This window comes from Peromyscus eremicus, chromosome 6, assembly GCF_949786415.1.
Source record: "Peromyscus eremicus chromosome 6, PerEre_H2_v1, whole genome shotgun sequence".
Lineage (NCBI taxonomy): Eukaryota > Metazoa > Chordata > Mammalia > Rodentia > Cricetidae > Peromyscus > Peromyscus eremicus.
The window spans coordinates 36,646,422-36,660,594 of record NC_081421.1 but is presented as its reverse complement, the minus strand read 5'-3'; the positions used below and the strand labels follow the sequence as shown (position 1 = coordinate 36,660,594).

General features: G+C 36.9%; 1 protein-coding gene across 1 annotated transcript; it reads right to left on the bottom strand.

The window, feature by feature from the left end:
• Positions 1–1,630: 1,630 nt before the first annotated feature.
• Positions 1,631–13,387, bottom strand: Aadac (arylacetamide deacetylase). The gene is made up of 5 exons (XM_059266519.1): positions 13,316–13,387; positions 10,764–10,986; positions 4,952–5,021; positions 3,788–3,959; positions 1,631–2,227 (listed from the first exon to the last, which is right to left on the bottom strand). The coding sequence occupies exons 2-5, from the start codon at positions 10,948–10,950 to the stop codon at positions 1,631–1,633; spliced, it is 1,026 nt and encodes a 341-aa protein (XP_059122502.1). The 5' UTR covers positions 10,951–10,986; positions 13,316–13,387.
• Positions 13,388–14,173: the final 786 nt, after the last annotated feature.

The window sequence follows — 14,173 nt, the reverse complement described above, 5'->3', positions numbered from 1 at the left end:
TGAGTAATAACATGTTTGTCTTTCTGGGTCTGGGCTACCTGAGTGATCCCATTCTTCTGCATTTTCTTCTAGCTATAATACTCTGTTTTCTACATGACTCACTCGATTTTTGAGGATTCCTACTGAGGTTTGTATTTGGCTTCCTGAGTTTTTCATTTCCAGCATCAGTTCAGTTTGGATTTTCTGTAGTACTTCTCCTTATTGAATTCTACTTTTGCATCTTGGATTGACTTCCTTGTTTATTTCAGCTCTACGTTTTTGTTCTTTTTGGCCATAGTCAAACCTCTCTTGAGCTGTTTAAACATAGTTACAATCATTCTTTTCAATTATTTTTCTGATTATTTTTCCAGGTCATACTCATCAGATCCCTTATTATCAGATTTTGAAGGAGTCATGATTCCTTGCATTTTCATACTGTTTTTGTTTGTGGGCTAGGATTGCACGTCTGAAGTTTACTGGTTGAGTAAAGGTGTGGGTTAGGAGTTGGAGGTCTGTGGACTTGAGGTTTGTCATCCTCAGAGCTAAGTGAGCTGAGAAAATATAGATTTGGGTCTCAGGGTCCAGGGACCTCCTTACCTGAAATACACTTTTTTTATAGTTTTTAATGTATAACACAATAATTTCTCATTCAAAACTTGACTTAAATTATTTGCTACCCAATCCCATTACTGATGCATCATTGCAGCCATTTTACTGGTGCGGGAAATAGATATTTATACAAGCTCATACAACCAGTAGAGAAGAAAGCCAAGAGTACAAGATTCTAGTACAATGTATTGAACTTAACCACATATACAGAGCATTTTCATTGAATCAATGGTAACAGAAACTAGAGATGTCAGAAATTAAGTTACTGTTTTGTCCTGAGAAAAAGAATGCCACATGCAAAATCTCATTCTCTTAAGTATAAGAGTAGAGACACATTTGCCACAAGCACATGAATTTGAACTAATAAGATGAGGTTCTTCTCAGTATTAATGAATTGATAGAATGTTATCAACATTAAAATAATTTAAAGTAAGCATTGGGTAGCATGATACTTCAGAAACTATATAAATTATGCTATACTTGTGTTTTCTTTTGAAACATAGTTTAAAGTATACATCAAGAGAAAAGGGAAATTATGATCACTTTTAATGGCAATGATGAAGTATAAAATGAAGTTTAGTTTCCCAAATGTAAGGCCACTGGTGTTGACATACCATGTACTTGAGTATCAGTCTTGCAATTGGTATCTAGATGCTATTATTTCACTTCTTTAAGCCCAGTTTTCTTATATGTGTAATAATAATGCATAGTAAAAGTGTACTGTAGAATTGTGATGGAATTCTGGCCTGGAGACATGGCTCAGCTGATACAGTACTTGCTTCACAAGCATGGGGACATGAATTTGTCAGCACCCACATAAAATGCTGGTTTGGAGGTGGGTGTGTGTCTGTAGGTAAATAAAGGAGGAGTTAGAACATAGAAAAGTGTCTGTTAATAATAAATAACAAGAACAAAAGACAAAAGCTATCAGCTCCTTAGGAACAACAGAAGTTTTAAACAGTATACGAAATGTCAAAACCGTGATTTTGTTTTTACTAGTTTATTTCTTATATATCTTTAACAGATCATTGTGTAGGATTTGCTATAGATTTTTCATAAGCCAACTCAAGTACTGATTTTGCATCTTGTCTGCAATTTTAAAATGATGAAAGGTGAATGCTCCATGGAATCCATCCTCAAAGTGGTGATGAGTCACATGAACTCCAGCATTCTGAAGCCGCATGACATACATGAGTCCATCGTCTCTTAGAACATCATACTGACAAGTGATGATATAGGTCAGAGGTAAATGACTCAATGTGTTGTCATTGGCCAAGAGAGGGCATGCCTTCACATCTAGAAACCCTGGGTATTTTTTAGCAAGCTCAGAACTACCAGGAGTGGGGCTCTCATAAAAGTGACCTGTCTTATATCTCTCAGGGAGCAAGGAACTCCAGTTCACAAATTGGAATAGATGGCTGAATTCCATAGGTACATGTTGGTTGAGAAGCATGGCTTTCTCCAGAGTTCGATCAGTAGTAAAGTATTCACTCCAAAACCTAACCATCAATGAGGTGGGTAAAAATGGAAAATATGAACCTTCTTGGTATGAAGGTAACTTCATATCAAGAGCCTGAAGGGCAGGATATACTAAGGCCTGGACCTTGAGTTTGGTCTTGACATCTGGATCCTGTATGAGCTGAAAAGGAATTAAAATTACATTTGAATAAATATTTTAATTAGTAGTTCTATTTTCCTCTGTAGAAATTAGATAAATTCAGATAATCAGATACAATAAAAATATCTCACAGAATTTTCCAATTTTCTATATTGTCAGTATCTACTCTCTAATACAATTATTGTCATCATGTAGATGTATTTTACAGAATACACAAGACTGAATTTCAAAAAAAACCAGTGGAAATAATATGTCATATTTCTCCTGAAAGGGCTTTGATGATTTTGGTAAGTCATGTATTATTAAACATATTAACTTCAGCCAAAATCAAGAAAGATGATGAGAAGCAGAACTTTAACTGTTATGAATATTGTTTTGCTCTGACACTGAGAACTGATCATTTCAGTATATTATAGAGGGGGTAGTTTATGCATGTCCTCTTATCCAGGAGAATGAATGAGGGGAGGTTCTTCAATTTAGCCTCATAGCTGTAACCCTGAGAGGGTACCAACACTCATCTCAGACAAAAGTGTTCCTTTAAGTAGTGCATATATTATGGAAGACAAGACAACAAATGTTAAGGTTTACTGAATGGAGCTTTTTTTTGTCTTGAAAATGTTTTGGTCTAGGAATGCTCTGCTTCTTTTTAGTCTGTGATGGTCCATAGCATATTATATGATATTTTATACAGATATTAAATAATTATGGATCAGAATTGTTTAAAAACTACAGAAGCTGTAACATATAAAAGAAGGGTTAATAATGTAACAGGGAAAACAAATGTGTGCTTAAAGAAATTAGGAGAAATGGGCAAGCCCATAGTCAGACACTGATTTAGTTCCAAAAGTTCTTGACTCTTGAGGTGTATCTCATGTTTACCATGCTACCTTCCAGAGATGTGAGGCACATTTAGTGTAGAATTCAAACTCTGGGATTTACTGTACATTTGTTTCACAGGATATTAGAACAAACCACAGAATGTGTAGCTTCTTTTCTCTGGGAATAAAAAAGTTACCTTAAATGAAGCAGTATGTCACAAATGAAATGTACTCATAGTAGCTAAATACCCTGAAATTTTGTGAACAATTCAGATCTGAAAATTATCAATCCTTTGCCAAGCAAAATGTTGCCATAAACCTACTAATTACTTTCATAGTTCTCTGGAATAACTTTTTCCTTTGGAAAATTTTATTATTCTGATACCAAGAAATATTATATCAGTTTTGGCATCCTCCAATTGTCTATCTGCAGTTACCATGTTCTCAGTTAGGATAACAGTTTCATGAATCAACTTTACTAGTACAGCCCCTAATATAACAATAAAGGATATTACATAACTGATTATAATAATGATATTCAAGCAACAGTCTAGAAAATGTGTTCTGTCATAGTGTATACATAAAAGAAAATGTTGACATAGAACAATCTTAGAAAAACTATATAGACAAAATGTTTTCTGACATCAGTCCAGGTGTTTCTCTAATATTTTAACATGGTACTAAAATAGCATGTTTTCACTGATCTTTCAAATGTTGAGGCAAATATAATTACGTATAGGGTGTTTTAAGATCCCAAACAAACCTGTTGGGTCACAGCTGCGGCTAAGTTCCCACCAGCACTGTCCCCAGATACACCAACTCTTCTAGGGTCTACGCCATATCTTTCAAGAATGTTTTCTTGTAAGAACCATCGCAAGGCACTGTACACATCTTCAAACTGATGAGGAAAGTGATATTTGGGGGCTAAGCCATAGCTGTGTGAAGAAGAATTATTTCAAATGAATGAAGTTAACATTTATATGGTATCTCTCCAAAATAAAAGTCTAATTTTACTTTAATAAACAAATATTATTGCTAGCTATATACCCACATACATATTCCATCCCAAAACCTTGTCTGATTCCATAATTATACTAGTTAAAAACTTGAGTAAACCAATTGAATTCACCTCAAGGCAAAAATAAAAGAATGAAAAATATAGCAGATAATACATTTCCCAGCATCTTCTTTTTACTATTATTATACTTTATTGGAAATTAATCAATGACAAAAAATCTTATTAATTTCATGTTTGAACTTTACCTAGTATCAAATTTGTATGTGATCACTATGTTTTATTAATTACTTCACTTTTCTTTTCATTCCTATTGAATTAATTGCTTATCAGTTATTGGCTTAGTATGCTATTTGCCTGTTTCCATGTGCTGCTTGAGGACTAATTGTTTTCACTGATGATTATGCCATGACATACAGTAAACTTAAGTACAGTTTACCATGTAATCCTTAGAAAGTTCATATTGTGTAGAAAATATATGATTCTCAGTTCATATATGGATAGATTAAACTGAATTATTAATATATGACATGTAGAAAGACTCAAGGTAAAATTTCAAGCCTTATTTGCCTGTGATTCTCTAAGTACTCACTCTGCTGGAAGAAGCTAAGGTATCATTTCCATGCGGATCATTAATGTGTGTATTGCACGACTGTTAATGTGTTCTAATCATTTCTGAACTTTCTATTTTGGATCCTGGTTGATTTAAGTGTTTTGTTCAGCTTTTTTGTTTTGTTATCTCTGATTCCATTCTCCCCAACTCAAGTTCACTTTCTCTTTGCTCACACTCTTAATTTCAGTTGAAATATTCCAGGAATTACCAAAACAAACCAATCCAAATGGCCAAGAATGTTGGCTTCTTTCCACACAAAGCACATGACTGAACACTGAAGAAGCAAACCATAGTCTTACTTGGTTGACACGAAAACAGCGTCAAGTCTATCAGCTGTCTGTCTTGCCAGAAGGTCGTAGTTAGCAAAAGCTGAAATTGAAAAAACGGAGTGAGAGATCTGCAAGTCACCTTCTGGAGAAGCTTGTCAGCAGAGGCACAACAACGCACATTGCTCCTCACAGAGAAGACGGTCTGCAAATGCTTCTACTGTTTGCAGCACTTCATCATCATCATCGTAGAAAACACATCCTGAGCCATTTTTGCATAGACACAGTCAAGGGGCTTGCTCTCCTAGCTTCACACTGCCTGGTCTAAATCACTGTCATTCTCTTCAAGATCCATGTTTTTCCCTCACATTTAGCAGATTTTAGGTGTTGAAAGTACACATGACTATTCCCGGACTTGGAAACAGAAATGGGTTGATGTCTTTGTCTCTACCGTCTCCCTTGTCTCTGCAGTTACCACCCTTATGACCAGACCGCAGAATATACCTCTGAGCTCTCTGGTCACAGATTCAGGTTAACAAGTATTTAGGTATCCTTTTGGTGCAGAAAACATTGAAGATGTTTTTTGGTGTTCTGTTTTATTCAAAAGCTGTCTCTAGAGTTGGGGTCTGGCTCTCTCCATCTCTAGATTCCAGCACGTTTAGAAATTTCCTCTATGCCCTGTGTCTGGTTGAATCTCCTGGCACAGAGAGCAAAGCAGAACAACCAAAAAAATTAGACTTGATTTATGTAAACATTCTATACTTCAAGATTCATTTTATTGGATTTGGCTAAAATTCTGTTAAACCTGTAAAAAGGGTTAACTTAAAATTAGTAATACATGGTTGATAGTTAAAATTCTATACATAGGTAATCTTAAAAGAGACCATGTGCCGTTATCCCATTCAAGCATATAAGTAACACGTGGCTTGCTGCCATCTCTAAAGAACCACGTGACTGGTCACCATTTTTGCTAGGGTTGGAGAAGATGAATGCCATGTGGCCTTACCACCATATAATTTAAAAGTGACCACATGGAAGAGGCCTACAAAGGAGACTGTAATAGATCTCCAACATATTTTATATTAGCATAGATTTTTTTGTATAACAATTCCTGTCCTAAAAATAAAGTTTATAAATAAATCTCAAATATTAAATAATCTACACCCTTAGAGCTTGTTTTTACCTTATGTGGATTATGGTTGAGCCCTATTTTTTTCCTCTTGAAGTAAAAAAGGATACCTTATTTTTGAAAGATCTTAAACCTTTTTAAGAAAGAAATTTAAAATTTTACATTTAAATTCCAAAAATGCTAGATATACTTTAAAAAAACAGCTTTTAAAAATATTTACTATTTTTAAGGCTGTAAAACATCTTAAGTTCATAAAAGGTTTTATTATAATACAATCTTGATAAATAAGTGGATTTAACAACAAGCTCCCATTTCTTTTCCCAGCGCTTCAGCTTCCTTCTGTTATCTTTGTGTGTAAAATTCAGGCCACAGGCCTCAATTTCCTAGAGCTACTACTAGGTCTAGACATGGTTTACATTGTTACCAGACTCAGAGACATGAGATTAATTCACAAAACAGGCTTCAATGTAAATTTTTCCTATTCTTTTATTTAAAAGAATTTACTATACCTTCCCTTAGCAATCAATTACCTATGTCTCCTGGTAAATGATTAGATAGAAAAAAAGGTGTAAAGATTAAACTTTAAGTTGTGAGGATCTATAAAAATGTTTTAGGGTCTAAGAAGATGCATTAATGTGTGTACATGCAAGTTACAGAGGTCTGAGAACATTAAGACCTGGGTTGTGAGGATCTAAAAGGTGTTTTAAGATAAATGGGGGGATACAATTTGTAAAGATATAAAGGTGGCTAAAGGCATATAAAAATGTTTCAGAATTCTTTTCCCTTCTATGCTATTGTTACACTAACGTTCCAAAATTTCAGAGTTTTACCATTAACCAGTAGATTTCTGACAAGCTATTACTCTAGCTCTAAAATTAGTCACAAGCTCAAGATTTTATGTTTCCTTTGATTGTCCTCTAAATACAGACATAAGGGTGCTTCCTATCAAACTGAAGACATTTCTGTCCAGTCTATAACTCAACTGGTTTCCACTTGGTTGACAGTCACCATCTACACCTGCAAACTTCAAAATGCTGAGCTCTGGACTTGCTGAAAGCTGGTATGAACCAGTCCAGCCAATAAGAATGCTCCTTGTCCCTCCACTGGGAGCAGATAATCTGATGCTTCTGACAAACACCCCATTGCCCAGTCTTTGTTTAGCCTTCCTGGGCCTTGACGACCCATTTCCCAGCTTAGCTGGAAGGAGCTGCAGAAGAGACTACATCATCCCTGCCCTGGTATCAGTTGCTAAATAACGCTAAGTCAAAAGAAAACTCCCTGACATAGAGGACAAAATGACTACTTATGATGTCGATTGATATACAAAAAAAAAAAAAAAATGGTTATAAGCTCAGGTTTATCAACAGGTAGATTCACTAATTAAAATGGTTCTATAATATGATAGAACACCTGGTCTGCTTTATGCAGAACAAAGAGATATTGTCAATCATAGGCCTTTGGCCATTCTATTTTGTTAATTACTATTGGCTTTTACATCATTAATGTAATAACTAAATGATAGTTCCTGTCTTGGTGTCATTAACCTGATGGTTATTAGATCCTAATGTAAACCAGTTCCCATCATAGAGTCAAATATTTGACCCAAGATAGAGCTCCACAGAGGGGATATTAGACCTGAAGTAACCTATAAGCCCCACCTGCCCAAAGACGGGGTAACTTCCTGGAATTCCGGGACTTGTACTTCTTAAAAAATAGCACCTGTCAAGAGTTCAAGTAACTTCCTGGGATTCTGGGAATTATAGTTTTTAGAAAGATAACACCTGCCCAAGGACCAGGTAACTTCCTGGGATTCTGAAATTTGTAGTTCTTAAAAAAGCAACAACAAAGCATAAAAAAGTACGGTAGCATATGGTCTTGTCCATATAAGTCCCAACGACACATCTCTTAGGGCCATATAGCAGATGGTGGTCCTGACTAAATTCCATCTTGGTCAGTATTTAAAAATTTAAGCTAATTTTTAGCTTTACTTTTTATCTTTAACACACACACACACACACACACACACACACACACACACACATTATATATGTCTCAAACCTGGGACAAAAGGCTGAGGTGCCTATTGAACATATCAAAGCTGGACTTGGCTGCCATGTTCTCCCAGTGTCCCTCAGTCCCTACCGGTTACAGGCATGGCTCACATACCCTGTCCTAAATTTAAAAAAAAAAATCTAACAATGGTCCTACCGTTACCAGTTCCCAATTCAAGGCCTTTGCTTACAATGGGAGATTGCCCACCACACGGGGATTCCTTACAATCCCCAAGGCTATGGGATCATAGAAAAAAACACATCAAACTCCGAAATGCTCAACTTAACAACAAAAAAATATGAACATCTACACCCCTAACATGCAGTTGAAAATGGCCCTGGCTACCCTAATTATATTAATATCTACAAAAACTCCAAAAACCTTCCCATCTTGGTATGATGGAGTTATGCCACAGATGGAATGTGGAAGGGACCTAATCCCTTCCTCACAACGGGAAGAAGATTTTTGTTTGTGTTTGTTCCACAAAAAGGACCAACTGAGGCCTATTTGGGTCCTATCCAGAAATGTCTGACATCACCTGATGACCAGAAAGATTGCCTACTCCTCACTGACCAATCAGGGACAGTAGATATGGGAAAAATGGCACCTCTTGAAAAACAACAAAAATCTGATGGCCACTGTCAAAGCCATATGTTCTTCTCCCAAGCATCCCTCTCTGCTCTTTTAAAAACAATCTCTGGTCTCTGCTAGATTACAGGCCAGTGCTGCCTATGCTCAACCCCCTAATTATCAACCCAATACCCACTACTGGCGTTTTTTTCCCTTCAGGAAATCTATGAGGGCAAAAATCCAGGAGGTTGGGTCCTTGGACTGCCCCAACCAAGGATGCCATTTCTGTTTCAAAACCTAAATAACCATCTCACCTTTATCACCCCTGGAATGGAAGATGGAAAACAGGAGTCATGGGAAAACTATATCCCATGGGTTCTGCTGCACATCCCTCTGCTGATATTCATATTTCTTACCAGCTGCTGTGGACCCCCTCATCCACGCTAGCCCATAAAATATTCTTAAACAGGAGACACAACTAAGAAGCATTGCTCAGGCTGGAGAGATGGCTCAGCCGTTAAAGGCTAGGCTCACAACCAAAAATATAAGAAGCATTGCTCAGTCCACACTGGCCACAGTATGCTCAATATGCTGCTGACTTTCCCCCTTTCACTACCCACCCTAATGCCTCTAACTGTTTCTTTTATGCATCTAGCAATAGACCAGCTGTACTGGTCAATACCACTCTCCTTTACCCCAGGACCAACAAAGATTCCACTGGTTCTTGCCCATCTGATAGTCTCCTATTTGACTAGCTGTCCAGTTTGCATATCCAGTCTGGACAAGCCTACTCATTACCAATGTCTCACTGCCATCACTCTTTCCAAGCCGACATGTGCCGCTCTTCTCCTTCTTCTTTGGAGTAAGGGAAAGATAGCCTGCATAGACACACCTCTGCCAGTGTTTTGCACCCCCACTGTGATTGCTCCCCAGGTCTATCCTTACGAGGAGGAAGAAGGAACACTACTGCTACAAACCAAAGATGAGAGCTAGTCCTTCCTTTACTGGTGGGAATAGGACTTGTCATCTCCCTTCGATCTGCCGGGGCTGCAACAACTGCCATCCTCCAGACACAACATCTGAGACAGATACAATCAGGCGATGACATCCATGACTGACAGCCTTGAATCCCTCTAGCAACAGATGCATTCTCTTACTGGGGTTGTGCTCCAAAGAGAAGAGCACTGGATCTCATAACATGCTGAACATGGGGCGACTTGTTTGGTATCGGGGCAAGAATGTTGCTTCTACATAAATGAATCAGATGTTGTTGAAGCTAATGTCAACACCCTCAAAAAACTCTGCAAAGACCTGCTCTCAAAATTGAGGGCTATCTCATCAAATCCACAGCTGTCTGAACCCTGCTCCCCACTTCTGCTGCCTCCAACCTCATGGACCAGTGGCTGATGATCCCCAAGGAAGAAGGAGAACCACAATTACCTCCCATTGTCTCAAGGCCAAATGTACTTAATCCCTTAGTCACAACTCAAATTCCAGAATACCTCATATGCCACTATCTAAAAATCAACTTATAAAATTTTCATAGCCTCCTTGTGTTATTATAAAATATATACATTATAAAATATATAAGATATATTGGCTATATTATTTATATTTTATATATTTGCATTCAGTAAAGCAAAATTATAATAAATATAATTTTATGTGGTAAAATATTGTATTATACAATCTATATGTAACAAGGGAAATATATATAATATCAAATAAAAATAGCACGTTCAGCTCTGTGCTTTTCACACCTAACATCTTTGTTCTTTTTTCCCTCATTATAAAAGAGCACAGTCACCATCTCTACTTGCCACTAGCTCACCCTGCTTTTCTTCTCACAGCATCCTGCAATAATAAAGCCCTGTCTTCAAGAAGCCCTTTCTCTTCTTACCTGAGATTTTCTACAGTTCTTGGTAGTAATCAATCTCCCCTTTCAGAGAAGAACACATTCCAAACAATCGAAGCATTATTACTTCTTATATATCACTGACTTATGTCATTATCACTAACATACATGAGTTTTTAATGTGAAGCAAATATCACATTTTATGAGGCAAACAGGAATGCTCAACAAAGAGGACATACCAGCACTCCCCAAACACCAACCACCGCCATGAATAAAAAACAGGCCCCTCCTGAGTGTCTCTGACTTCCTTTTGGGCATGTAGATGCGGACAGGAACACTGTTGAAAGTTGTTTCAGTCACAGTGACATTTTCATCAGAAGTGGCTGGGACTTCTTGAAATCTCATAAGGAACTGTGCTGAGTCCATGGAATGATTGATTCCCAAAAGTTCAGCAAAAGAAACCTAAGTGAAGAGGAGAAAAATGATTAAAATGTGTATGAGTGTGTGTGTGTGTGTGTGTGTGTGTGTGTGTGTAAATACAGCCTGCTGAACTTCTTTAGTGTTATTCCTATGTATATGTTTTTAGGGCTCACTGCTCGTGATTGCATAACCTATCAGAGTATCTTCCCTTGAGAAAACTGATTCTCCCTTTATCACCAGCCTTAATTCCCTGTAACTCTTCAGCTATGGATGGGGTCTTGTGAACTTTTGCCATCCTCACTGGAATGTGAGCTGGAATTGCCAGTGTGCTTGTCTTGCTTAGATCACCGATTTTTGAGATTTCTTAGGTGCAGTTTCCCACAGTCACCTCAGACATCCTGGTCCTCTGGCACTTACAGTCTTTCTGCCCCTGTGTGTGATGTTCTCTCAGCCTCAGGTATAGGGGGTGTGTTGTAGACTTATCAGTTGACGTTGAGCACCCACATAGTTAATTTATGTATTTTACTAATTGTACTTCTTTTAATTTTTTGACTTAATGTGCATTAGTGTTTTGTCTGCATTCATGTTTGTATGAGGATGCCAGGTACCCCGCAACTGGAGTTACAGACAGTTGTCAACTTTTATATGGATGCTGGCAATTGAAACCAGGTCCTCTGGAAGAGTGGCCAGTGCTTTTAACTGCTGGGCCATCTCTTCAGCTCCTAAGTTTTAGTTAATTTTAATTTTGTTATTTGTTTCTTTGAATTCTTTTATATTCTAGATATCAACCTTCTATCAAATATATACCTGGCAAAGATTCTCTCCCTCTAAGGGCTTCCTCTTCACTCAACTGAGAATTTTCTTTGCTATTCAAAAGCTTTTTAACTTTTTGAGGTCCCATTTTTTTCAGTTGTTGACCTTAATTTCTGGGTAAAAGGTGTCCCATTCAGAAGATCCTCTCTACATCTATATTCATGTAGGGTACTGCCTGTATTTCTTTCTAGCCATTTCAGCATTTCAGGTTTCACATTGAGGTATTTGATCGATTTGGAGTTGATTTTGGGGCAACATGATAGATATAGCTTTCTTCTACATGTTCACATGCAGTTGTCGCAGTATAATTTGTTGAAGATCCTGTCTTTTCTCTAATATGGGCATTGGCATCTTTGTGAAATATGAAATAGCTTTACAACGTGAATTCACATTTGGGTCTTCTCTTCCATTGGTTTACACTCCAGTCTGTGCTACTACCATCTAAAGTATTTTGTGCTTTTATAATTTTGTTATCAAATCATAGCACACATTCTTTTAATGTTTTTCATATACGGAACTTCATATTAGTTAGAACGTTTTACTTTTAATAATCATATTGGAATTTTTATTTAAAAGTGCTTTTCATATACTATATTTTGATTATGTTTTTTCCTCCTCCAAATCAAAATCCTCCCCAAATCCCTACCCACCCAACTTTATGTTCTCTCTCAAAAGAAAAAAAAGCACACTAAGATGAAAATCAGAAATTATCAAGCAAAAAGTTAACAAGATAGTAAAATGCCAAAACAAAACATAATTATACTCTTAACAAAGGCCCAGGAATAAGGTAACATTAAATTGACCCCTATATACTGTAATCTATCAAAATCTGTTTGTTAATTGTCCCTGATATATATATGAAAAAAAAATTAAATTTATTTATGTCATAATAAAACATCCACATTATCTGCATATGCATATGGTTGGACACCAGGATCATTTTGACAGTCTTGAATCATTAAATACTGACTTAGTACTAAAATGAAGTTACTTTTTCAATCTAAGGTTTTAGAGTTCATTCTTACATGCCAACACTTCATTTAGGCCCAGTTAAGGAAAGGATATTTAATAACTAATTTTTCAAAAGCAGCATAAACGGAGCAAGACAGAAACAATGAAAGAAAGGAGGAGTAGAAAGAGGAAGAGAGGGGAGGAAAGAACTTAAGGAAAGAAAAAAGAGAAGAGAGGGACAGAACTTAGGATCAGAAAGGAGGGAAGAATTATGCAAAGGAGGATACTAAAAGTGTACACACAATCACACTTATGAACATTTTTACTTGGATGGGTCACAAATAGTAGTTTAATTTTGTAATAACTTTTAAAAAACGCTAAAGTGAGGCAAACTCGGGGACACTATACTGTAGCTGAGGTTTCCCTGTGTCCCAGCCTGCCGGCAGTCAATACAAATCTCTCCCAATCTCTTCCCCCAAGTAAATACACAGAGACTTATATTACTTATAAACTGTATGGCCGTGGCAGGCTTCTTGCTATCTGCTCTTATATCTTAAATTAACCCATTTCTATTCGTCTATCTCTTGCCGCGTGGTTTGTGGCTTACCGGTATCTTACATCATGCTTCTCCTTGTGATGGCTGGCAGTGTCTCCTCTCCTCAGCCTTCCACCTCCCGGCATTTTCCTCTCTCCTTGTCCCGCCTACACTATCCTTCCTGCCTGGCTACTGGCCAATCAGCATTTTATTTATCAATCAATCATAACAACATATATTTACAGCATGCAGAACATCCCACAGCACTGTTCAGTTATTTTCAGTAATTCTACACAATTTTTAGACCTCTTTATTAGAGGCTTAATTTTGTTGTTGATGCAAGAATTTATTATTGGTGTTTGTTTTGGGACAGTAAGAACCATTTCTTGGAGTTTCTAGGAGATTTCTTGTGTAAGTATTAACAACATCAAATATCCTCACTGCATCACATAGAATGCCCCCATAACAAGATCTCTGGGTTATCTTATGGTGCTAGGTGGACAATCCTTATGTATACCTCACAAATGAACCATTAGAAGTACCAATCCAGGAAAGCTGTGACTGTTTCTGATGTGATCCTATGAGACTGCTGTACGTTGTAAGTCAGATGCCCCCAACACATTCATTAGTGCCAAGTCACCCAAAGTCACCCCAAACAGATACAAAGAAGCACTTGGCTCTTCTTTCAGAAACCCAGGAGTTCCTCATATAGACGAATTTCAGATGGTGCTATTGCTGTAACCATCAGATTATAGCTTCCCTTAAGAAAACTATAATTGACACAGACTAATATATTAATACATAAATAACATAAACACAGTGAGATAAATACAGAATAACCCCTGGATGAAATATTCCTTTGCTCTTTTAAAGTCATAGTTTTATAATAATTAAACTACTCAGATAAATATTAAGTGGAATATTGGAATA

Coding starts and splice junctions, on each gene's coding strand:
- Aadac (XM_059266519.1), bottom strand. CDS start 10,950: ATGGACTCAGCACAGTTCCTTATGAGATTTCAAGAAGTCCCAGCCACT. Junction 3,960..4,951: donor GCTGTTTTCGTGTCAACCAA/GTAAGACTATGG, acceptor TTCTTCACACAG/CTATGGCTTAGCCCCCAAAT. Junction 2,228..3,787: donor CCGCAGCTGTGACCCAACAG/GTTTGTTTGGGA, acceptor ATTCCTTTTCAG/CTCATACAGGATCCAGATGT.